We start from the raw sequence: 24,013 nt of genomic DNA, 5'->3' as shown, positions 1-24,013 counted from the left end.
TTAATACAGCTGTCTATAGGAAAAAAAACGTATACTGGTCTAGCCAATAATTTTTACAGCTCCTGCCAAAGAAGTTTTAAACTTAACAATTATCTCCACTTTATTTCAAGAGCCCTGAAGTATCTTCGAGTTGGGCCATTTTTCCTAGGGAAATGTAATTTTTTACTATCTTTTTCCAACAAAATTCATATCCCAAAGACTTAGTTCAGAAAAATAATTAACAAAATTTTAAGTAAATATCTGAACCAGTACCACCGATTGTTGACGTTCCAAAGAAACTCATGTATGCCTCGATTCCTTATATTTCCAACCTGAAACTGTCAAAGAAACTTACTCAAATCATTGAAGGTGAAATTCCATGCTTAAAATTAAAATTAATATCAAATAACCCGAGTAAAATTAGTTCCCTATTCTGCTTTAAAGATCGTCTGCAGCCTTTTATGAGGTCTAATGTTGTGTATAAATTTACGTGCCCAGGATGTCCTGGTATTTACGTTGGATCTACCAAGAGGCTGTTGCAAATGCGATATTGCAGCCACATGGGGTATAGTTTTAGAACTGGCCAGAGATTAAGTAGACCAGAGCATTCAAATATAAAAAATCATGCCATCAAATGTAAGATCGAAGTCAAGAAACAGCACTTCTCCATTTTAGGTTACAATAAGGACTCTGAGTATTTAACAACACTCGAGTCATTATTTATCAAAAGACTTGTTCCCTCATTGAAATAGCGGTAGTTCATCGTCTCCGCTATACCTGGCATAGTCTTCTTTCTGACCTCAATCTCATAATTCTCATTTCTAGTCATTCTCTCTCCTCCTTTCTTAGCGAATGGTTGGTGTTTTAGTAGTCGTGTTTTTATGTTCTTATTTCACTTTTAACTTTGAATTATGCTAATTTTTAAATTATAATTTTTAAATTTAAAATTTTTAGATTGTAATTTTTATTTGTATTTTGCTTTTATTAATTTAAAATGTACTTTTATTTTTACCAGACTGATGATGCACAAAGTTCCTTGTGCGAAACGTTTCTTAACGAATAAACCCTTTTAATTCGTCATGTGTCTTCGGCTTTCCTGAAGTTATGTATATATATATATATATATATATATATATATATATATATATATATATATATATATATATATATCATATCCAGAACTTGAAGATTCCATCACAAGGGCTCCAGCAAGTTCCTCGCGAACAGAACTGACGGTCCCCTGCGTCACCTTTTGGGTGGGGGTTGGGGGGGCGGCAGAGGGCGGGGGAGGGGTGGAGGGGGCGTTAAGTGTCCCGTGAGGAGATAATGACATTGACCCTTCTCTCTTAGAGACCTTCACATCTCCTCCGAAGGGGAAATGGCTTTGTTTATGCTCAAAAGAGACACGACGAATTAGTGGTAATTGGCAGCTCTCAGGAGAGAGAGAGACTCCTTAGTATGTGAGATCCTTGAATCATTATTATTGATATATATATAATGGCCGGTTTGCATAGAGTCGTTGTCGTTACAGAATTCAGACAAATTTATTTACAGAATTCAAAGAACTTTATTACAGAATAACACACACAATTTCTTGTAGAATCAAGATGATATAAACCAAAATATTGCTTGTAGACACTACAACAACATGGTCCATAAAATCCTATATATCTAATTTCTTGTAAAATTAATAGATGTGCCATATTTGACACTCTTAACAATAGGAATCAAAGAAATACATTTAGCTTCTATAATCATCGAGATGTTTCGTTACCTTACACTTATCACAGGACCTAGAGAAACGCTTTTTAATTAACTTGTGAATCTGATAGGTGTCTGTTACTTGATACTGCTGTAACGTTACCCACAGCAACATTTAATTTCTTGTCTGTCTCGTGCTGTCGCATTTAAGGGACGAAGAGTCGGTTCTAGAGAGAAATTCTCGTGTTTTTTTTTCTTTTTCTTTTTTATGAGTGTTTGTGCTATTGAGAGTTTGGTTCTTTTTGAATAATGATGATATTTTCTTCTCGTTGTTAAGTTTAATTGACTGGTTTGCCTTCAGTGGACAAGGACGATCACATGCATATTTGTATAAGAATATAATATACACTATATATACTATATATATATATATATATATATATATATATATATATATATATATATGTGTGTGTATATATATATACACTTATGTGTCTTTATATATATTTAACATATATTTCGTAATTGCGTTCTCCCTTTGGTATTATCCATATGAACATTTCTTTGTGTCTATGTATATATATATATATATTATATATATATATATATATATAATGTGTGTGTGTGTGTGTGTGTGTATGTGTGTGTACATATATAATATATATTGTGCAGTATAGAAAGCGCCAAGTGTAAGAACATTCTACCTTTTAAAAATAAAAGAAATCTCTTAAAATTTACTAAATCATCAATACAGGGTAAAAAAAATAAAAAAAAAAATAAACAATCCGAAATGATAATGAGAAACGCATCGGGCTAGCGAATAATGATTTGTGCAGTAAAATTGACACCTCGTTCGTGAGTTTTTTTTTTTTTTTTTTTTTGCGGTGAGAATAATTTTGGCGGGGAATTATATTCTCTCGAAGCGTCAATCACTCGAAGACTTGCGTGACGTTTGATTGATTTCCCTTCGAAAAATGTTTAAAATGTTTTCACATCGCTCGCGATAAGAGCGAAATCGGCTTATAAATTTTTTCGCGTTGCTGGTCTGATATTTCATATTTTATTGACCGGGGGAAGCTGATGATGATGCTTAATGATAATGATGCTATTATGCACACGCCTCCGTTTGGAAGGAATTTGTTCAAGTATATTGAGAGGCCTTAAACAAATTGCTATTTTCTGTATTCATATTATTCATATTTGTCTTTGAAATTTCTACGTCGCCTTAACTGTTCTTTCTCAGATACCTTGCCGTGGTAACCAGAGAGAGAGAGAGAGAGAGAGAGAGAGAGAGAGAGAGAGAGAGAGAGAGACTTAGATTGCATTATAGTATTAGTTCAATTTTTGAATGAGCATTTGGTATCGGTATCAACAAAGGAGATCTGTAGTGTGTAGAATCCATAGCTGGGGGAAAATATGTGTAAAAATATAATCGGGAGAATTTGGCATCATTACAAGAGAATTTGGTATCAGCAAAGAAGAATTTGGGATCAATGTAAAAAAAATTGGAATAAATATAAGAAAATTTCGTACCATTACAAGAGAATTTGGTATCATTATAAGAGAATTTATAAGTATCAGAGAATATTGGATCTGTATGAGAAGATTTGGTATCAATATATAAGAATTTGGTATCATTACAATAGAATTTGGTATCAGTATGAGAGAATTTAGTATCATTGTAAGAGAATTTGGTGTCAGTGAAAGAGAATTTGTTATCATTGTATGAGAATCTGGTATCACTGTAAGAGAATTTGGTATCAGTAGAAGAGAATTTGAGATCATTGTAAGATACTTTGATATCAGTATGAGAGAATTTGGTATCATTATGAGACATTTTGTTATCCGTATAAGAGAATTTGGTATCATTGTAAGAGAATTTGGTATCATTGTAAGAGAATTTGGTATCATTGTAAGATAATCTCGTATCAGTATAAGAACATTTGGTATCGGTAGAAGAGAATTTGGAATCATTGTAAGATAATTTGATATCAGTATGAGAGAATTTGGTATCGTTGTAAGATAACTTCGTATCGGTAAAAGAAGAATTTGGTATCATTGTAAAAAATGAGTTTGGTATCATTGTAAAAAAAAAAAGAATTTGGTATCATTGTAAAAAAAATAATTTGGTATCAGCAAAACAGAACTGAATAGAGAATGGAAGCCTGTAAAGAAAAAATTGTATTAATACAAAATCGTCAATAAAAACGAAGAAATCGCACAGCATAGGAGAGGTTTTAAATGTTAGAGCAATCACACAATCGGATAGATTCTGGGAAGATAAAAAAAAAGACAAAAAAAAGGAAATAGAATTTCATTTTCCATTCCTACTTTTGTCATACATTCCATGATTTCTTTTGCAGTTTTTTTGTCATTCGTTCCTCTCTGTATTTGGCTCGCTTTCAATCATTTTTACACCTATTTTTCGTTATTTTTCATTTCATTTCGAAATGGAGGCAGAAGGATTTTGATCGAAGTTTTCCAGTTGAATACGTACCGATACATTCTATCTACGCGCGCGTACACACACGCACACACACACACACACACACACACACACATATATATATATATATATATATATATAATAGATATATATATATATATATATATATATATATATATTACAAAGTATGGCATACACACACACACACACACACACACACAACACATATATATTATATATATATATATATATATATATATATATATATATATATAGTGTCTGTTTGAAATACAAGTAGAAAATAAATCAGCAATTACTTTCAGTATATTTGATTGTAGGAATGTCTCTTCACTACACGAACGACAACGTAAGAAGCATATACGACATGGCAAGTTTAGTTAATTTTATTTAATGTTAACCTTTAATATCCTTTCTACCTTACTGCAAATTTTGTTCGTATCCGTATGAGCATGAAAAATGGGCGAAGCCGTAAGCCTCTATATTCTTAATCCTGCCAACCAGTTTGATTCTTTCAATAAAAATAGAGTTTTAAAAAAGTACACGAGCATAAAAACGAAATGTTCTTTCAGATCTCCCTGGGATGATAAAAGGTATCGTTTATCTGCTGTCAGCTTTTCTTTGTTCGAAATGAAAAGCTGAACAATGACTTTTATTTTCTTATTTTTTTATTTCTTGCGACTTGGGACAGATCGGGATATAAGGGTCCCTGTGAGGGAAAATCTATATGTATATTATATATATATATTTATATATGCACTTACCCCTCAGGATTCGAACCTATCTTATTGGTATGTAACTTCATTTACGGCGTAATATTTGATGGTATATAATTGGCTTCCAATATAATATATATATTTATTATATTATATATATAGTATATTATATGTATATATAATCTATATATATATAGATATATATCATTTTACATAACATTCCCCACGGTGATTCATATACATATACATCGAGCTATAAATGTCCCTTTCATATCTAATTCGCTCTAGCTCGGAATCAATATATTTTCATATATATATGTTAACCGACGAATTTCTTATCGACTAAAAAAAATCCCCTTCGGTTAACATATATGAAAATATGTTAAATTCCGAGGTAGAGCGAATTAGATATCAAAGGACATTTGGGCTCGATATGGCTATATATATATATACGTATATATATATATATATATATATATATATATATATATATATATATGTGTGTGTGTGTGTGTGTGTGTGTGTGTGTGTATGTATACACACACAGATCATCTTCAACACATCGTTCACGAAAGAACAATTATATTACGACCTTACTCTGTTGACCTGATTCCTTGTCGTGTTCTCCAACCAATGAGTGAGATCTGCTCTGTTTTCTCATCCGCAGACGGCCTTATGAACTACAGCGTTGGCGCCATCGACGGCACCTACACCTGGTCAGTGGGGGCGGCGGCGGGCGAGATCATCAGCGTGGGCGAGGGCGTGCTCTACGACGGGCGCGCGGGCGTCGACGAGGACGTGAACAGCGTCCTGCAGCCCACGACTCGGGAGGATCCTCAGTTGGAAGGTTAGTTCATTCATTTGTTCACTTTGGTACTTTTTCAGTTTCTTATGTGTTCCCGTCTATATATTTCACTCGTTCCCTTCTTTGCACTGCTCGTGCAGTTTGATTTTTGTCGTCTTCTGCACAAAATCTATTTCACATTGGTCTCCAATTTGCACCTACGATTTCACATTTGTTTCCTTTTTACGGGGCCATTTCACACTTGTACCAGTTATTTCACGTTGGTTTCCCTTTGCCCTTGCACTTTCACATTTGTTCATTTCTTTGCACTCCATATTTCACATTCCTTCCCTTCTTTGCAATTGGTATATTTATTTATAAAACAGGGCAATGTCTCATCCATCATATTGGTTTTAGCTTTAGAAATATCATGCGGTAATTTTAGTCTTTCGTCATCTAAAAAAAAAAAAAACTACAATTTTATGATTTATTAAAAAACACAGGCACCTACGGTTCGTGATCCGGCCTATCTCTTATTACGAAGAAAAGCCGGATCCAGCCGGAACTATTCAACTTTTATCCGAAAATTTTGGAAATGTAAAATTATCCTGAAATATGGAGATACTAGTCCCCTCAGGAAAGTGTTGTGTTTTCTGTTGTGAGAGATTCTCTCTCTCTCTCTCTCTCTCTCTCTCTCTCTCTCTCTCTCTCTCTCTCATACACACACTCACACACACAAATATGCGAGAATAAAATCAATATCTGGCTCTGATGTGTTATGTTAAAAGGATAGTCTCTCTCTCTCTATCTCTCTCTCTGACACACACAGAAACTAACTATATATATATATAAGTAATGAATCGATACCCTTGCTTTAATAACCTAGCACTGTCATTAATACGTAATTCACCACTCCATTTACAACCTGATCTCCCAAATTACGTACAGCGAACCCAGTAACCCTGATACCAAAACCTGTTATTAAATTTTTTTTTTCCGAAATATACAGGTTTGGTGCCCGCCCCAGAAAGCCCTCTGCCCCTGACCTTCACCTTCGACGAGATGCGGAGATTCAAGGCCATGTTTCTGTACCTGACGACCTCGAATCTTAATGCCCAGGCGAGTGGATGTCCTTTTCTGTTTTGTTTACCTTTGGAAGTGGTTCTTAGTAAGGTTGTTTTCAGATATTGGTTATTAGATGGTACATCTGATAATTATTAAAACGATTCTATTATTTAATATTAAATATCGCAGCTCTTTAGAGAATTCATCTGCTTAGTGATTGAAATGTAGGGTTGATTGATGATTCTGTAATATTGATTATTAGATAGTACATCTGATAATTATTTAAATGATTCTGTTGTTTAATATTAAATTTCACAGCTCTTTAGAGAATTTATCTGCATGTGTATTAGTGATTGAAATGTAGGGTTGATTGATGACTCTGTAACGTTAGATGATTACATATTATTATTATGTAAAAGGCAAAAACTACGAAGGAAAGAGAAACGAATGAATACTGCGAGGCCTTTCGACTCGATGTCCTTTACTTTGTTAAGTCAAGGACATTGAATCGAAAGGCCTCGCACTAATCCTTCGTTTCACTAACCTTCGTTGCTTTTGCCTTTATTTATATATTCATCACGTTCCAAAATTTAGTGATTCAGTTATACATTAATTATGTATTTTTCTCATTAGAGATTTCATTTGCTAGTATGTATAGTTAGTGAAATAGCGTTAGCCAAATTAAAGATTTAGATTTTTTTTTTTTTTTTTTTGCTTTGTTTGAGAGATTTCAAATATTGATGATTCCACATCGATATTTTTGCCTCAGTGTAATCCACTTTCATTGTCAGACCCGAGTTATTTACACAATGAATTTTTTTAAAATTCTTTTGTTAATACGCTTAGAATTCACCGGTAATTCAGTTTCGTTCGCTAGTAAAAAAAAAATTGAATTCATTTCATATGTTCCACTGAATCACCAGCGAAATCCTTTTCATGCCATTCCATGCACTGACTTAGAAAAAAAAAAAAAAAAAAAAGAACACCCGATGAATAATGGCAATTCTATCGGCATCATTTAATATGCAAATTACCCTTTTGTGATCTGCAGCCGAAAATCAGCGCCACAGTGAAGTTCGGCGCCAACTCGTCCGTTTGGGACGACGCGAAGGTGACCTGGTCTTGGTCCTCGACTGACCTGGTTCCTCCCGGCCCCCACAACCTGACGCTGGACCTGAAAAAGAGACCTGGGGCCACCCTGCAGGTCACGTTATTGGTGTCATCGCTAGAGGTCAACATACTCGAGCTGTATTTCGATTCAAGTGAGTAATTGATTTAAATATGTTCGCTGGTGTTAGAAAATTGCTTTGATGGATTTTTGCATAATTAATTAGACGTGATATCAAATGGATTCTGCTATACATACGTGCATACATACATGCATACGAACATAAACGTGTAATATATTACAATGAATGTACGCGTGTGTTGAACATCCCATATTACTGAGGTCCTCTGTTTATCTAGTATGTATATATCTATGAACTTCGTGTATTCATGTATGTTTGTATGTATGAACGAAGACTATTCTGCGCAGGCTTTACACACTGTGTATCATTTATGCTTGTATACATGTGCATGTATACATCACGTGCTAGTGAATATATATATATATATATATATATATATATATTCATTTATATATATATATGCGTATAATATATATATATATATATATATATATATATATATATATTGTATATATATTCGTATATATATATAATTTATATATGCATGCAGTATATGTATGTATGTATGTGGTAATGTATGTATGCATGCATACTTGTGTGTCTGACTGCTCAAAGAAACTGGGCGCCTTAACGATTCCCGGATTCCCGGATGGGAACAAACGCTGCATTTGAAGTCACATTCAGGAATTACCGCCGAGTTTATTTTCTAATTAAGGAGAGCGAATTACACGTCGCCTCTGTTCGAATGTTTAAGAGGCTGGCATTGTCTTCCTTTTCTCATTTGTTTTCTGCTTGCATGCAATTCCACTTACATTATATGTACGTATATATATATATGTATGTATGTATACTCATAATTATGTGTATATTTATTTGATATTATATATATATATCTATATATATATGTGTGTGTGTGTGTGTGTGTATATATATATATATATATATATATATATATATATATATATATATATATAAAGTGTAAGCCACGAAGGAAAAATAAACAACGGAGTTTCGCAAAGATCTTTCGACTCGACGTCCTTTACTCAGCAGATAAACTGACTTACATGTAAGTCAGTCTATCTGCGGAGTCGAGTCGAAAGATCTTGCAGAAACTCCGTTGTTTATTTTTCCTTCGTGGCCTGCACCTTTATATATGGATATACGTTCCACTCGTGATTCAGTTATATTAATTATATATAAATTATTTATGTATATATATATATATATATATAATATATATATATATATATATAATATATATTCATATACTCTTTCAATACAGCTCGTATAGCCATTAGTCTTCATCAGTGTTCTTTGAATCTACAGTCTCTCTCTCTCTCTCTCTCTCTCTCTCTCTCTCTCTCTCTCTCTCTCTCTCTCTCAAAACGCACATAAAACAAAATGCAGATTAGTCTTAATACTGGACCGAAAACTTGGGAGAGGACTAATGCAAAACTCATCCGAAGTTTTGATATCACCTGCATTCAGATTTTTCAGGTCGAAGTTTTTTTTTTTAATCCGTCTTAAAGCAGACGTATAATAAGCAGAGAATAGGATAAGCTTCTCTTTTTTTTTGGGGGGGGGGTGTGGGGGGGAGTAATGGGTGGAAGGGATGGGGTGATTTAAATTAAAAATAATTCCTTTTTGAGATTGTTTTCTTATGAGTTTTTTTTGTTATATCATCTAATGAAATATAATCGTAGAAACGTTATTGGCTACACTGTAGGCAAATCGTATATAATAATAATAATAATAATAATAATAATAATAGTAAGAATAATAATAATAATAATAATAATAATAATAACAACAATAATAATAATAATAATAATAATAATAATATAATTAATAATAATAATAATAATAATAATAAGAATAATAATTCCAATAGTGCTATCATTCATTTTAACTTAATAATAATAATAACAACTCAGCCTTCAGTAATTGGGGAAACAAAGCTAATTAAGATTGCGTTTGCTATAATAGACTCAGTCCTTTACAGAATAGCAAAATCATCACGTAATATATAAACAGCATTAACCGTAACCAAACTCTTTATCTTTACAAAAATATTTATATATTTTTTTTTACGAAATTCCCAAAAACGCCTCGGATAATACTTGTTTATTCATTTTTTTTTTTTTTACAAAATTCTCAGCTGTCGTTCAAAAATGCTGTGGAATATAGTTAGTGTTTTTTTATTTAGTATTTTTTTTTTTCAGAAAATTCCCAATTGTTGTTCAAAAATGCTGTGGAAAATACTTAGTGTTTTGTAGTGCAATGGTAATGTTAAGTTATGCAGTAACACTTCCTGTTGTGTTATGTAATAACGTGGTGATGATGTCGAATGAGAAGGAGACATTAATTCAGGAGAGAGAGAGAGAGAGAGAGAGAGAGAGAGAGAGAGAGAGAGAGAGAGAGAGAGAGAGAGAGAATATAAGTGGGGCAGATCTATCTATTTATATGGCCTTAGAAACAGTAATTCTTTTATAATAAACTTCTCATTGTTACATCATTAATGGAGGCAGTCTCTCTCTCTCTCTCTCTCTCTCTCCCCTAAGGCTACAGCATTTCTCCCTTTGATTTTGAAAGCATTTGCTGATTAGTAATCTACTAAGCGCCATCCCTCAGTATATTATTCCTTTGAGTATTCTACGTTATTAGCCTACAAAGTATAAGGCGATTGAGAGAGAGAGAGAGAGAGAGAGAGAGAGAGAGAGAGAGAGAGAGAGGTAGTGTGTCACTGGGAGCATTAAAGGTGCATCTACTTCAGCTATCCCGATCTCCCCTTTCCTCTAGTGCTTGAATATTTCAACTAGTCGATTATTTACAGCTAGCTGGAATCATTAACGTTTAACTGCCGTTGTGTAACGCCTTGGGGCGGTTTACCTCAGCTGTGCAGCAGTTTTGAGGCTGACAAGAACAGCAGAGTTGGGTTATATCCCTGTAGGCCTAATGTAAGGATACTGGTCTATACGTTTGCTTATAAAAGATAACGATTTTAATTTCACTTTCCCTAGCACAGATTTAATAGTTCCAAGGTTTGTTTGTCAGAATTTCGTCTGTAAAAAGACACATTTTTCATGAAAGATTAACAGTTTTTTTTTACTGGCTTGCCCAGAGCAAGAGCCCGTGCCAGCATAATCCTGGCTTGATCTGAGATGACGATGGTGATCAAGGTCTCTGGACCTTGATGGTGATGACAACCGATTTATGACCACGGTCTAACGGTCTGCTGGTCATTTGGTTTTATCCTGACAAAGCGAAAACCGACTTCTAAGGATCGTAAATTTTCTGATGAGTCCTATAAGCCTACTGACGTAAAGTCGAATGATTTGAGGCCCCCCTTCTTCCCACCCCTGTAGGACCCATGATATTAATAATTACACTCAGATATTAATTTATCAAGAGAGGAGTCCTTCTGGAGAAGAGTTTCCCTTCCTACAGGAAGCAGAGAGAGAAAGATAAGCCTAGGTCAGGTCAGGTTAGGATTATTCCCTCGAGCTGCCATTGTCAATTTATCACACAGCATTATCCTCGTATGAGAAGCTGGTATTAACAGCCAACACCCAGCTGCAAAACATCTGCAATATTTAAAACGATTCCATTTTCTATGATCGATGTAAATTAAGCAACTGGAAGGAAAATGTGAATCCTTTATTTTGGAGACTAACGACGTATATCACAGGTCAAACTACTTAAATTTACACTAACCTAAACTAATCACACCTTCATTGATTCACCTTACTTATCTACCCTTATGTTTCCCCAGGGGTTCGCTATCTGTCCCCAGTATGGGCAGTAATAGGCCTATGGTTCCTAGAACTGCATAATCCGCATGTATTGGACTGCGCAGAGAGCTTCCAATACAACAAGTTTCCTTACATGCGTCTATGTTGGTAGACCAAGGTCTGATGCTTGCATAAAAAAAATGCCCATAAAACCAACCAACTTTACACGGCTCCCACAGAGACCTAATTAACAAATGAAATGCATTCAGACTCAAACTCATTCCAAATTCATCACAAGCATCGTTGTATTATGTTCAAACATTCCACCTCTATTTCCCGCCACTGCAATTTTTCTTCCACACTCAAAGTTTGAACGCGTCATAATTCCATTTCTGGCAATGACGAAAGCATTATTATTTTCAGGTCACGAATTTCGCGCCCGTGACACGCTGGAAGTTGTTGGAATATTTCAGGCATAATGGAGTCTCTACATTACTGATAAACTTGTTGGCAATTCCGAATGGAATTGGATTTAGTAAATTCGATGATACGAAAAAAGTGTTGTTCGGAATTAAAGCGTCGAACTGATTCGGTTATGCGTCTGTTTTTGCTTTTATTTATTTATTTTGCTTTTATTTAGAGCGAAGCGAATGTTGGTCATCGATTTCTGATGAATCTCTTTATTTTTTCGATTTTATTTTGCTCGTGAAACTTGTGTATAAGCCTAGAGTTCTTACTATAGTTCAACCATCTTTACTTATAAGTAATTATGTAAGATTGCAAGAAAATGATATATTATTTAATCCAGTATCTTTCAAAAAGAAAAACTTGTTTACGTAACATAAACCGCCTTTTATGTAACCTGTTTGGTTGCAGGGAATATCTTGAATTATCCTACTTCCCTTTAAAAAAATACGTAATTTTTATATTTATGAAAGTGTGTAATACTGGAAATCTTGCCGTTGGCGACTTCACTTTCGTTTAAGCAATCTGAGAGAGAGAGAGAGAGAGAGAGAGAGAGAGAGAGAGAGTGAGAGAGAGAGAGAGAGAATCTACTTCCCTAAACTAAGTAATTTCTATTAAAAAAAAAGCATTAAAACTGGACATTTTCTAACTCACTTTTAATCTTCCCGAGAAGAAAGAATGTTTGAATATATATCAGTCTTCATGCTTACGATTCAGGCATATGGTCAGCCTAGAAATATCGCAAAGGATTGAATCGTAGACGAAAGTAGTTACATCATTCCTCTCTCTCTCTCTCTCTCTCTCTCTCTCTCTCTCTCTCTCTCTCTCTCTCTCTGATAATACTCATAAGGTCTTCAAATAGCTTTTTTTTGTTGTTATTGTCCAATGACAGCAAAAATTCAGTGTCATTCCAGCTCAGTGAAAGCTGAAAAGTGTGGTTTTTCAGCAACTATCTTACTGTTATTGGTTTCCCTTTGCTTATCTCTCTGTAAAATTGCATAGACATGTTGCCACTTTAGTTCTGATATGAAAATTATATATTTTGTTAATAATAATCCTTAATTGTCTGTTTACAGCACCATGCGGCTGCCGACTAGGCGACTGGGAGAAGAGGCAGACAACCTCTCCAGAAGAACACACAGCAGGCCGCCCTCCGGAACCACCCGCCGACGTCTGGGCTGTCTACACCGCCCACCAACACCGTACTTACGTGGGCGTAGCCGTTGGATTCAGCGTGGGCGTGGGCGTGTTGGTGCTGGTGTGGGCTGGCGTTTGGCTTCGAAGGAGGCAAGGAAAGGCTTCCTCGCCCAGGGTCTTCCGTAGGCCGCCTCCAGATACCCTGGACATGAAGAGCCTGATGGAGGGCGTGGGACTCGGCGTAGGGATAGGTGGCACCATCACGCCCACCTACGAAGAAGGAAGCTGCTTGCTCTACGATGACATCCAGAAGAGCCCCCTGACCTCACCTCACAATACGTTACCCCGAGGTCGACCTTTGACCCCGGACCACGTCCCAGTGTATGCCACTCCAACGCTGAGGCCAGTGACTACGTTGAGGCCGTCCTCCACCTTCCCAGCGACCTCCACCTTCACCTCCATCCCTCGACCCATGACCTTGGCCGCCCTGCCGAATCCGCCTCCTCCCATCCCACCTCCGCCGGAGAACTTCGATCGGCAGATTAAGGTAAATTCTGAGGAGGAACCGTCAGTTTTGTTTTCATGTTCCTTAATGGGTTTGTGTTGTTTATGTGTTTTTTGTTTGTGTACATTTTTGTTGATATGTACAATTGTTTTGTTGTGCCAAGTGTGGCCTATTCATTATGTGTTATTTTGGTTGGAAAGATTGAAAAGATTGATTAAAAAACAGGTTTTTCCAATTCCCCTCCTACATAAGTTCTAATGGACCCAATCCAAAAGTCAAAAAGTTCATAAGTGTCCAATTCTGTTAAGTTACTTCTGGACATGCTATTGTAAAAAGTCGGTTTGGTTACTCTAGCTTTCTAATAACCCTTGCGTTTTTTTTTTAACCACTGGTCATATTTTCACAATATTTCGAATAAAAAAACGTTCCTAGCATTGTCCAATAATGTATGGGTACTTCTGGGTAATAAGGAAAGTATAGTCAACGATGAAATTTTATGTTAGTTTAGGCTAGGCAAGTTCAGTTTTCTCTTGACCAAGTTAGTTAAGGCTAGGCAAGGCAAGGCAGGATAGTTTTCTCATGACAAAGTTAGTTTAAGCTAGGCAAGTCCAGTTTTCTCTTGACCAAGTTAGTTTAGGCTAGGCAAGGCCAGTTTCCTTTTGACCATAGAGAGCTTTGCACAATATTCCTAATTCAGAAGTTCCAGTTCTTAATGTCCAGTGATGTTAGGTTACTTCTGTGATAATTTATGTACAATGTCAACAGCAAAAATTAAGATTAGGGTAGGGGTAGGCTTTTTTTTTTACACCTTTGCTTTTCAAAATATTTCCTTTTCAAAAATTCCACTCCTTAAACTGTTTTCAGTGATGATTGGTTACTTCTTAGAGACCTGAAGTGCACTATTGGCTTCAAAAGGCTAGGTTTAGGCTAGGCTAGGCTAGGCCAGGTTAGGTTAAGCTTGATCATTGTGTATTGACCCCTGGTTTTTCAATCTGTAAGCTGTATGTCGAAATATTCTTACAGCTTCCCAGTCCCAAAATATTTATTTCCAGCCTCACCTTATTTTATCTAGCGCCTCAGCGGCGTGGTTTGGTATGGTATTAGCGTCCCACCTCGGTGGTCGCGGGTTCGATTCTCGGCCATTCCATTGAGGAGTGAGAGATGTGTATTTCTGGTGATAGAAGTTCACTCTCGACGTGGTTCGGAAGTCACGTAAAGCCGTTGGTTCGGTCCCGTTGCTGAATCCAACCATGGTTCCATGCAACGTAAAAAAACCATACAAACAAACAAACAAACTTATTTTACCTGGAGATGAATTAGAGTAGACTCAGAAAATATCAGATTTTTTTATGTTACAAATTCACGAGAGAGGATCCACAAAAAAGACAATAAGGGGAATATTCTATAAATTGATACAAAAGATGAGACTGACGTGTTAAGAATGATCAAAAGAGTAGAGGAAAGTTACATTAATGCCAAAAGCGTAGCGTAGTCTATAGAATATTAACATATTAAGACAGCCTTTCAGAATCATCCATTTGTGTTTTAGTCAGTGTCTCTGTCGACTATTTTTAAAAAATTGGAGTATCTAAAGATATCGTATGCTAGCAATATTTTATAGCTGGTTTCATATTATTATTATTATTATTATTATTATTATTATTATTATTGGATAAATAGAATCACAAACTCATCTCTTGTTTTCTGGGTTGAAGACAGCAGCAATCTGAGTAGCAAGTCGAAAGTTCCCAAGCATATATCATTAATTCAGATTAATTCAGAGTCATCCCTTATATTAAAAGCACAGAATAGTGACTTAATTTCACCGTGGAATATTCAGACTGTTACGAATGACTTTTACAAAGTTATAATTGCTGTACCGTTGCATTTCAACTGGAGCTCAACAAATAACCAAATTTGCAATGGACCCAATGCCTCCTCAGGCGACGTTGTCCAGGACCTTTGTAAACAAAATTTAAAACAATTATGTAAATAAGAACGAAATAATTAATGAGAAATCCGGTAGTGTAATTAAGAGAAAAATTGTGGTTGTAATTCCAAACTCTTGAGTATCATTAATCTAAAGGCATATTGAACAAATGTGTGTGTGGGTGTTTCTCATTTGTTGTTATTATCTAAATCTTCAATATTATTTTGTAATTATTTTTCGTGGGAGGTGGGCACACGTTATCTTTTGGAATAAACGGGAAGACTTGATCTTAATATACATTAAACCCATACTGCTGTAAAGCACTTATCTTCACTCAGATTCAAAATATATCTGCGAATATGAGATTATATTAGTTCAATAATTACTTCATTGACTGAAATTTATTAATTAGTTACAGCACCATTGCAGGTCGTTAACTACTGCTAGATTGCGGCGTGCGAAATTAACCTATTCATTTATTAGTACCAAAATCCTCTGGCTCTGTGAAAACGTTCATTTAATCCAAGTTGATGCGTATGAATGGTTTTCATTCCAGCCGTTATTGTGCAGCCCTTTTTGGGATAATCATTATGCTTTAATGCTGTTTATTGAAGCCTGGGGGTTTAAACCAGGATTAACCGATATGGGTTTTTGGCGCCAGGTTAGGCTAATTACAACCGCAAACTTACGTTTGGCTCAGAGAGAGAGAGAGAGAGAGAGAGAGAGAGAGAGAGTGTAGGGGGGGGGGGGGGGGAGAACAGCCGTTCTGAAAATTGCTGCTGCACCCACGGTCTAGGTATATATACCTAGACCGTGGCAACACCGCTGCACCCACGGTCTATACTCGGTTTTTTGTCCATCTGTCCACCCGCCAGTGGTGTTTGCTTATGGTAACACTGCGGTCCCGGGCTTTAGATAGTTACGTTCAGCATGACACTCAACAATAATAACATTATCCTATTTCGAATATTAACGGTGTAATTCGCATACAGTAAATTATTAAAACACTTTTCAGTTGCAAACGTACACCCAGATATCCTTTTATTTACCTAAAACTTACACATAGTGTAACTATCAACAAAGACTATATACTGAAGGAAGATAGGAAGGACTGAGCATAATATCACTCAAATGAGTGTGCGAAAAAAAGATGACCAGATAGTCCCATGCGAACGAATAGCTCCATCTATTGAGCGAACGGTTAAACATTCAGAGCGGTAATGCCTACGGGGAATATAGGATGGAATTCGATTGTAAATTTTGCGACAAATTTGTTCATAATTTGACAATTACTACGTCGTTAATTTTATTTTTTATTCTTAATTTATTTATGATATTCTTAAAATTTTAGGTAACTAAATTGCAAATTTACAAATAGGTACCAATATATAGATTAAGAATACATTCCTTATGTTTCTCAGTGTATTTTTAAGTATTGTATATTACAACCATTTTTAAATGTTCTATACAATATCATGTTCGAATAAAGTAAAATATACCATACATTTGATTTGTTAAACTTAGCCACAAGTGCATAAGTGTAGGCATACATTTAATTACAGTTTGTAGGCCATTGTAGAATGGAGATATTAGGTGTATATAAAATACAATATGCCTAATTTTTTTTTTTTGTTTTTTTATTGAAACGGAAATGCATGATGCACTCATGTATACTCTTTAGTAACATAAACGAATAAATGTATAAATATACAAAACAAAACGGAACAAAATAACTCACTAAATTTGTATCACACGCAAAAATAATCAAAAGGGGGTTGGAAATAGAAATAAGGCCGCTACAAACCAACCAAAAATGCAAGATAAATCACATGCAAATGAACTTTAATAAATTATACATAAGAAAAAATAACTCGGTATAATAGTGCACATACAAAAATTGTAAACCAAAAAAAAAAAAAAAAAAAAACAACAAACAAATACAAGCAAACCAAAATTGCATGATGAATTACATGCAAATAGGTTCTAATATAATGTAATATGAGAAAACATAATACTAAAAAAAAATGTTTTCTTCAAGAATTAAATACATAGTGCAAACATAAGAATAACTATTAAATTGTTATATATATATATATATATATATATATATATATAATATATATATATATATAAAAATTTTTGAAATTTATTTATTTATTTAATTGTATTTCAGAACTGACCATTTATTGGGGAAAAATATTTTGTTTTGATCTGTTAAAAACTGATTCTGTTGGTAACATCTTACCATTTGATTTTATGGTTGTGAATGTTGGTTCTCCTTCTTCGTGTAACCCTAATTTTATGGTCATACTGTATTTCAGGATTTTGTAAATTATCATTTCCATTGAGAATGCTACAATCAACACCATCATTAGTAGTAATTGTAGTAGAAGCAGCAGCAGCAGTAGGAGGAAGGGTAGCGGGGTAGTAGTAAGTAGTAGTTATTAATAGCAAATGTAGGTCAAGCAGTCATAATATTTGTAGTAGGACTAACACTTGTAGCAATACAACTAATATTATCCATAATGCTTGTTACTGTGGCATTACTGTTACACTTCACGGCCAGTATCCTTTAGATAACCATCAGTAAATTCTGGAAATGCAAATAATATGAAATGAAACAAATGCCATATCATACTTTATCATTTGGATGGTAAAATCATAAGTATTTTAGGCATAAATACATACAAAAACCCTACTAAACAAGATTTTCTTACCAATATCTGATTGAACATTTTCACTTAATTCAATATTTTCACAATCTTCTTTGGAATTTTCACTGGTCAGTTGATAGATGAACCTTATAGCCATAATACAACAATTAGTCTAACACTTTTTCACTGAAGACAAAGTGAATATATGTGTAGCTAATATAACAAAATCTTAAAGGTCAATCTTTACCTACTATATGAATTCTAGTTAGTAAAAGCAAAACTGGAATATCTACCAAAAGCATAGACCATTTACCATGTTTCAAGGATGAAGCTCTTATGTCAGATGATCTATTCTCCAGAGCAGGAATGATACCTACAAGATTAACTATATTTAGAATAATTGTGATACACTTATCATTTCAGAAAATTTTAACATATACAAACTGCACATCAAACACACACCATATTCAAGGTTGTGCAAATTCTCGTGTGGATAAGTCAGCAACTAGTTTGATGTGTAATTTGCTTGGTGGTGTAAATCTATTGATGTATCTGAAAATATGTATTTCAACAATAAGTGCATTATACAAAATATATATATATATACACAAAAATATAGCGCACAAAAATCATTTTACTAAATTATGTACTGCAGTTATATAAATTATTAAAGACATATATACATACATATATGAATAGATATATCCAAAGTTGCACATGGAAAAAAATATAAATAGGATGAAACAAAGAATGCCATGAAGGAAAATGAAAGGTGAGAATACTGGCAAGTGCTTTCTGTGTACTTTATTCTGCTATCAGAATAAAGTACGTATACGGCAAAAGTGCTTGCGAGTTTACCTTTCATTTTCCTTTGCAGCATACCCACATGTAAAAAGGCATCTAAGCTTTATATGGCTACAATTAAATCAGCATTTTTCATTAACTCACTTATCTTTATAAGGTCAACATCTGATCTGGTGCAGCTAGTAGAACCTGTAATGTGCAATAGATGCAGGCTTTTTATGTAGAAAAATATGTCTCACTGATAAAAAATCAGTTGATAATATTATAATGACTAAACACATAAATAAAATAGATAACACGTACCTTCCACATGTTGATCTGGGCAGGCATTGTGGCAGTGTTTGTCAGAAGCTGGATGAAGTTATTTTTTGGTGGAGAAATGCCTGCTGCACACACAATACTACCTTCAATTAGTTGTCGTGAGGTTTTTTGCCTCAACTCCTGAATTTGGATGAGGTTCCTCCATATCAAGCATCTAGGTGATATAATACTATATGTTATGCCATCCTATTTCACCAGCATACAAAAAATCATTCTACTATTCTATAGTTAGGTTAGGTTAGGTAAGGTTACGTTGGGCAATGTAAGGTAACTTTTTGTGGGAATCACATTGAGATTATTTTTGAAAAAATCCTATGGCTATTTTCGGAGTTACAGCCAAACGTATTTTCTTGGCTGTGACTCAGCTACTCATTTAGACTTGGGAAATATGCGCTCTTGCTATTTCTAGAACTTTCTGCAAGGTTAGCTACTTTTCTTGTAGCAATGTCTCCTAAGCTCTTGTGAGTTAGTCTTTACTATAATTTGCTCTATTAACCTCTGGTCTAGATCTCCAAATTCACAAGTTGAAGCTAATTTCCTTAACCTAGTCACAAATGAATCTACTGTCTCACCTGATTCCTGCGAGGCTTCGATGAGCTAATAAACATTCAAAAAGTACATATTTGCTTGAGGAGCAAATGGATTTGTGAGCCCTTCAATTGTCTTCTGTAAAATTCCTGAACTTCTAAACCTGCAGTATGAAGTAACAATGGTTTCTGCTGCTTTTTACCCATTTTCCCTAGTGCTTCTAAATAAATTTGGAAGCTGCTTCTCCACTTTTTCGATCTTTTACCCACTGATTTTGGATCATCCCCGATACTAAATCTGTCTAACCTTTGGACATCTATCGGCATGTTTGCTGTGATACTAATCAGTTTCGGTTAGGCTAAGAATTTGGAAGTTTTTTCTAACCTTTCTAACCTTGTAGGCTATACTTTCATTGACATACCTTGAACACTTTTACTCTCAAACAGCACTTTTTTTCATTCTCTTAACACTCCTGAATTGGACAGCACTGCTTGGTTGCTGGTTTGAGTGTGATGAAGTCATAAAGTTACTCAGTAAAACTTAAAAAAAAAAAAAAAAAAAAGAAAAAAAAAAAAAGTTTGAAACAAAAAAAAAAGTACTGCGGATGCCTTGCCTTAATATTATAGCCAATACAGTGGGGATTACTGATTAGTAGCACATATTTAATGTATTATTGCGTGTAAGTAATGCCCGTTCTTTATCATTAGGGTACCTGTGAAAACACTTATTGAGGATCGGTTTCTCTCGTTATTGCAAACAACACATTTGTGTGACTTATTCACTGTTGGCGCCACGATTTCGTTTTGTGTCAACTGTCAAATTTTAAATATAAACAAACAGACGACCTGCGATATACCTACAACGCCATCTGAACACTGAGCGGTCAAACTATTGTGTTCACTTTGGGGTTGGCAACTAGTATATTAACATTCCTATTTTGAGCCTTCCTATCTTCCTTCAGTATATAGTCTTTGCTATCTAAAGCCCGGGACGCAGTGTTACCATACGCAAACACCACAGCCGATTGGACAGATGGGAAAAACAGAGTATAGGTATATACAAGGTCCTTTTAAATATACTCGGAGAGGTCGGCTCATCAGTGAGCTACGCGCATGTGGGCGGAGCTTTCGTGACGTTAAGTTTCGGAGAGACGGTGGCCGAGGTTTGACCTGACTAGAGGTAGTCTTACTGGTCTCTGTCACGTTTATTAAACTTCCAGCAGCCATGCCTTCCATTTTTGCTGTATTTGGATGTCATAGTAATAGCAAATGACCATTAATTATTGGGTATTCGATATTTTAGTTTCCCAAAAAGAAGAAAAAACGAAGAAGAAAATGGATGCATGCTCTGCAAACGCGCAGACCGATTGTTTACTGGAAGCGTGCTCTTCTCAGAAGTCTCTGTTCAAGAAATTATTGCAACAGCCTGAAGAGAGTTCTGAACAAAATACAATTAACAAGTAGAGGAAGTGGAAGAGCTAAAGAAAAAGAAAAAAATAGAGCATTTGGAAAAGACCGATCAAGAACTGAAACTGGTTAATTTGGAAATGGAAGTGACAGAACCTAAGTTCACATTAACATAAATAAACAAGTTATTTCAACCTGTGCTAAGTACAACACAGATAATGTTCTCATAACTAATAAGCTTGTCAGTCAATGGCGCGATGAAGACATATCGTCAGCTTTCACTCTCAGAAACATGAGCACCAAAAGCTATTCATACTTGCGAACTAAAAGAGGATTTCCTCTGCCATCAAAAAGTACAAAGAACAAACGAGCGCAAAATCCCAGTATATTTAAAGGACCTTGGGTATATACCTAGACCGTGGCTGCACCGTAGAACTGCTGAGCCCCCGTTGCTGTGCAGGAAGAAGAGAACATTTTTACCGGTGCCCTAATCTCATCGGATTTTGTGGGGGAGCTAATTAGATACAGTTAAAGAGTTTTACGCCCCAGGTCATTTTTAAGCCGTTGTAATTAAAACTAATCCACTCGGCCTCAGTCTAGGATATTTGCATAGTCCCGCGTGTGCCATATTATTGCTCATTTCTCGATTTTTTTTTTAATTCTTGGATTATCCCACATTCCTGGCGTTCAGGAGTGCTTAGCACTAGAGTGCTGAGTTTGCCGGAAGAGAGAGAGAGAGAGAGAGAGAGAGAGAGAGAGAGAGAGAGAGAGAGAGATAAACTGGTTTATAGGTCTATACTGTAAATGTCTGTTGACTTGTACTCATGGCCGGTATTCAGTTAACCGTCTTAAATCTTACTTAAGAGTGCACTACATCATGGCGTCGTCACTTAGGACGATCAAATCAGAGAATCGTTGTCAGGAATTTGTAGTTAATAGAAAAACAGAGCGGTAATAGAGTTAGTACGTTCATGAGAGAACAACTAGACAATTTTTTGCCGAGTTGACTGTAATTTGTACACACGAATCGGGTTGATTTACATTCTTATCACATCTAAAAGGTAAATATTTTAGTTGTTGGTGCTGGGACTTTCAAGTGACGGAACTATGGCAGTGTTATGAGGTTAGCTAGCCGTGAAAGTAAGTTTGTTAACAAATCAAACTGCTATTGGCCTATGATTTCATGGCGCTTTTACCATGAAGACTTCTCTCCTGTCATACACAGCGTAGAGGCTCTTAATTACTGAACTCGATTAGCAGAGCGTTCGTCTTCAATTCATGACACACGCCATTACTTGAGACGAATACAAGAACGTGAGAGAGTTGCTTGTAATTTCAATGGTACTAAGTGTTGTTGACGACTGGACTAATGTGTATATATTATATATATGTACATATATACACACAAACATAACGTATGCTGTTTTACCAAAAGTTATGCATAAACAATGCGAATAAGTCGGAGTTCCCAGTAATCATGTTGGCTTCTGAATCTCTCAAAGTTATCGTAAGTAACTTTTCAGAATGTGGCCGTAAGTGCTACAGTAGGTAACGCCTTTTTAAACTTTCAAGGATTGTGGAATGTTTCCGAGGTTCTCGCTAAATCTTTCACTCGCCTGACGGATGGAGTGGGAATAAATAAAGTAAAAATTCTTGTTGTAGACTCTACGTAGGTTGATTATGAAATATTTTTAAAGTCTTATCAGTCCTCGTCATTTCTCCAATGCCAGAATAGAAGAATGTAATAATGAGAGGTCACTGTGTTTTTATTGTCTCCTTAGTATATTCAATTTTCCGACTATGTTTGAAAGGGATACAATGATTTTCGCTGAAGTGTAATAATGAAGGGTTATTGTGTTTTTTTATTGTCGCCAGAGTATATATTATTTTCCAACTTTGAAAGCAATACAATGATCTCTCTCTCTCTCTCTCTCTCTCTCTCCATATATACGTACGTATATATATATATATATATATATATATATATATATATATATATATATATATATATATTGCAATACACTCCCTGAACACCTGAATTAGCCCTGGTCACTGACCAGCCCGAACTATATCCCCACATATTTACCCCACTAAGTGGGTAATTTTAACTGTCAGTGTTACCAACGCTGCAGGTAAAATCTAGTCAAATGAGTTACCTGTGTTACCGTTGGCAACGCTGCCGCAAATACCTGCCACCAGTGGCCTGTCTCCTCATTCCTCAATTGTTTTTTGTTCGCCTTGCTGTGCGGATCAGTCCCACATCAGGCGAACTTTTGGTCATTTAGCCCGACCCCACTCAGAGTTTTCGCATCTTGGTTACAAACTACGAATTTATGCATGACACTTACCTGGCAGGTATATATATAGCTGTATTTTCTGAAGTCCGACAGAATTTAAAAAACTTCCGACACACGCAGTGGTCGGTCAGGTTGGTTAGTACCCATTCCCGCCGCTGGGAGGCGGGTATCAGGAACCATTCCATTTTCTATTCATAAATTTTCTGTCGCCGGTACTGAAAACACCTGTTTTCAGTACCTCCGGCTTAGGATTTTGGAAACTTCATTTGCGCTAAGTATCCTAATTGTTTTTTAATTATTTACTTGGATTTGTGGCTAGGCATACGCTATCTTAAA

At 35.3% G+C, this 24,013-nt stretch overlaps 1 protein-coding gene and 1 long non-coding RNA gene across 2 annotated transcripts in view; one reads left to right on the top strand and one right to left on the bottom strand.

Moving 5' to 3' along the window:
* LOC135194998 (epithelial discoidin domain-containing receptor 1-like) overlaps positions 1–24,013 on the top strand; it is an 83,908-nt gene that overhangs the window by 4,506 nt on the left and 55,389 nt on the right. Inside the window, exons 2-5 of the mRNA XM_064221269.1 lie at positions 5,528–5,707; positions 6,654–6,763; positions 7,761–7,971; positions 13,172–13,779. Of these exons, the coding sequence (XP_064077339.1) occupies positions 5,536–5,707; positions 6,654–6,763; positions 7,761–7,971; positions 13,172–13,779 (1,101 nt within the window). The 5' untranslated portion in view covers positions 5,528–5,535. The remainder of the gene's footprint in view (positions 1–5,527; positions 5,708–6,653; positions 6,764–7,760; positions 7,972–13,171; positions 13,780–24,013) is intronic.
* Positions 18,620–19,533, bottom strand: LOC135221296 (uncharacterized). The gene is made up of 3 exons (XR_010315899.1): positions 19,429–19,533; positions 19,270–19,314; positions 18,620–18,873 (listed from the first exon to the last, which is right to left on the bottom strand). It is a non-coding gene; the product is annotated as an uncharacterized LOC135221296 (long non-coding RNA).

The sequence above is a fragment of the Macrobrachium nipponense genome, chromosome 20, assembly GCF_015104395.2.
Source record: "Macrobrachium nipponense isolate FS-2020 chromosome 20, ASM1510439v2, whole genome shotgun sequence".
Classification (NCBI taxonomy): Eukaryota; Metazoa; Arthropoda; class Malacostraca; order Decapoda; family Palaemonidae; genus Macrobrachium; species Macrobrachium nipponense.
This window is presented reverse-complemented; position numbering and strand designations above follow the sequence as displayed.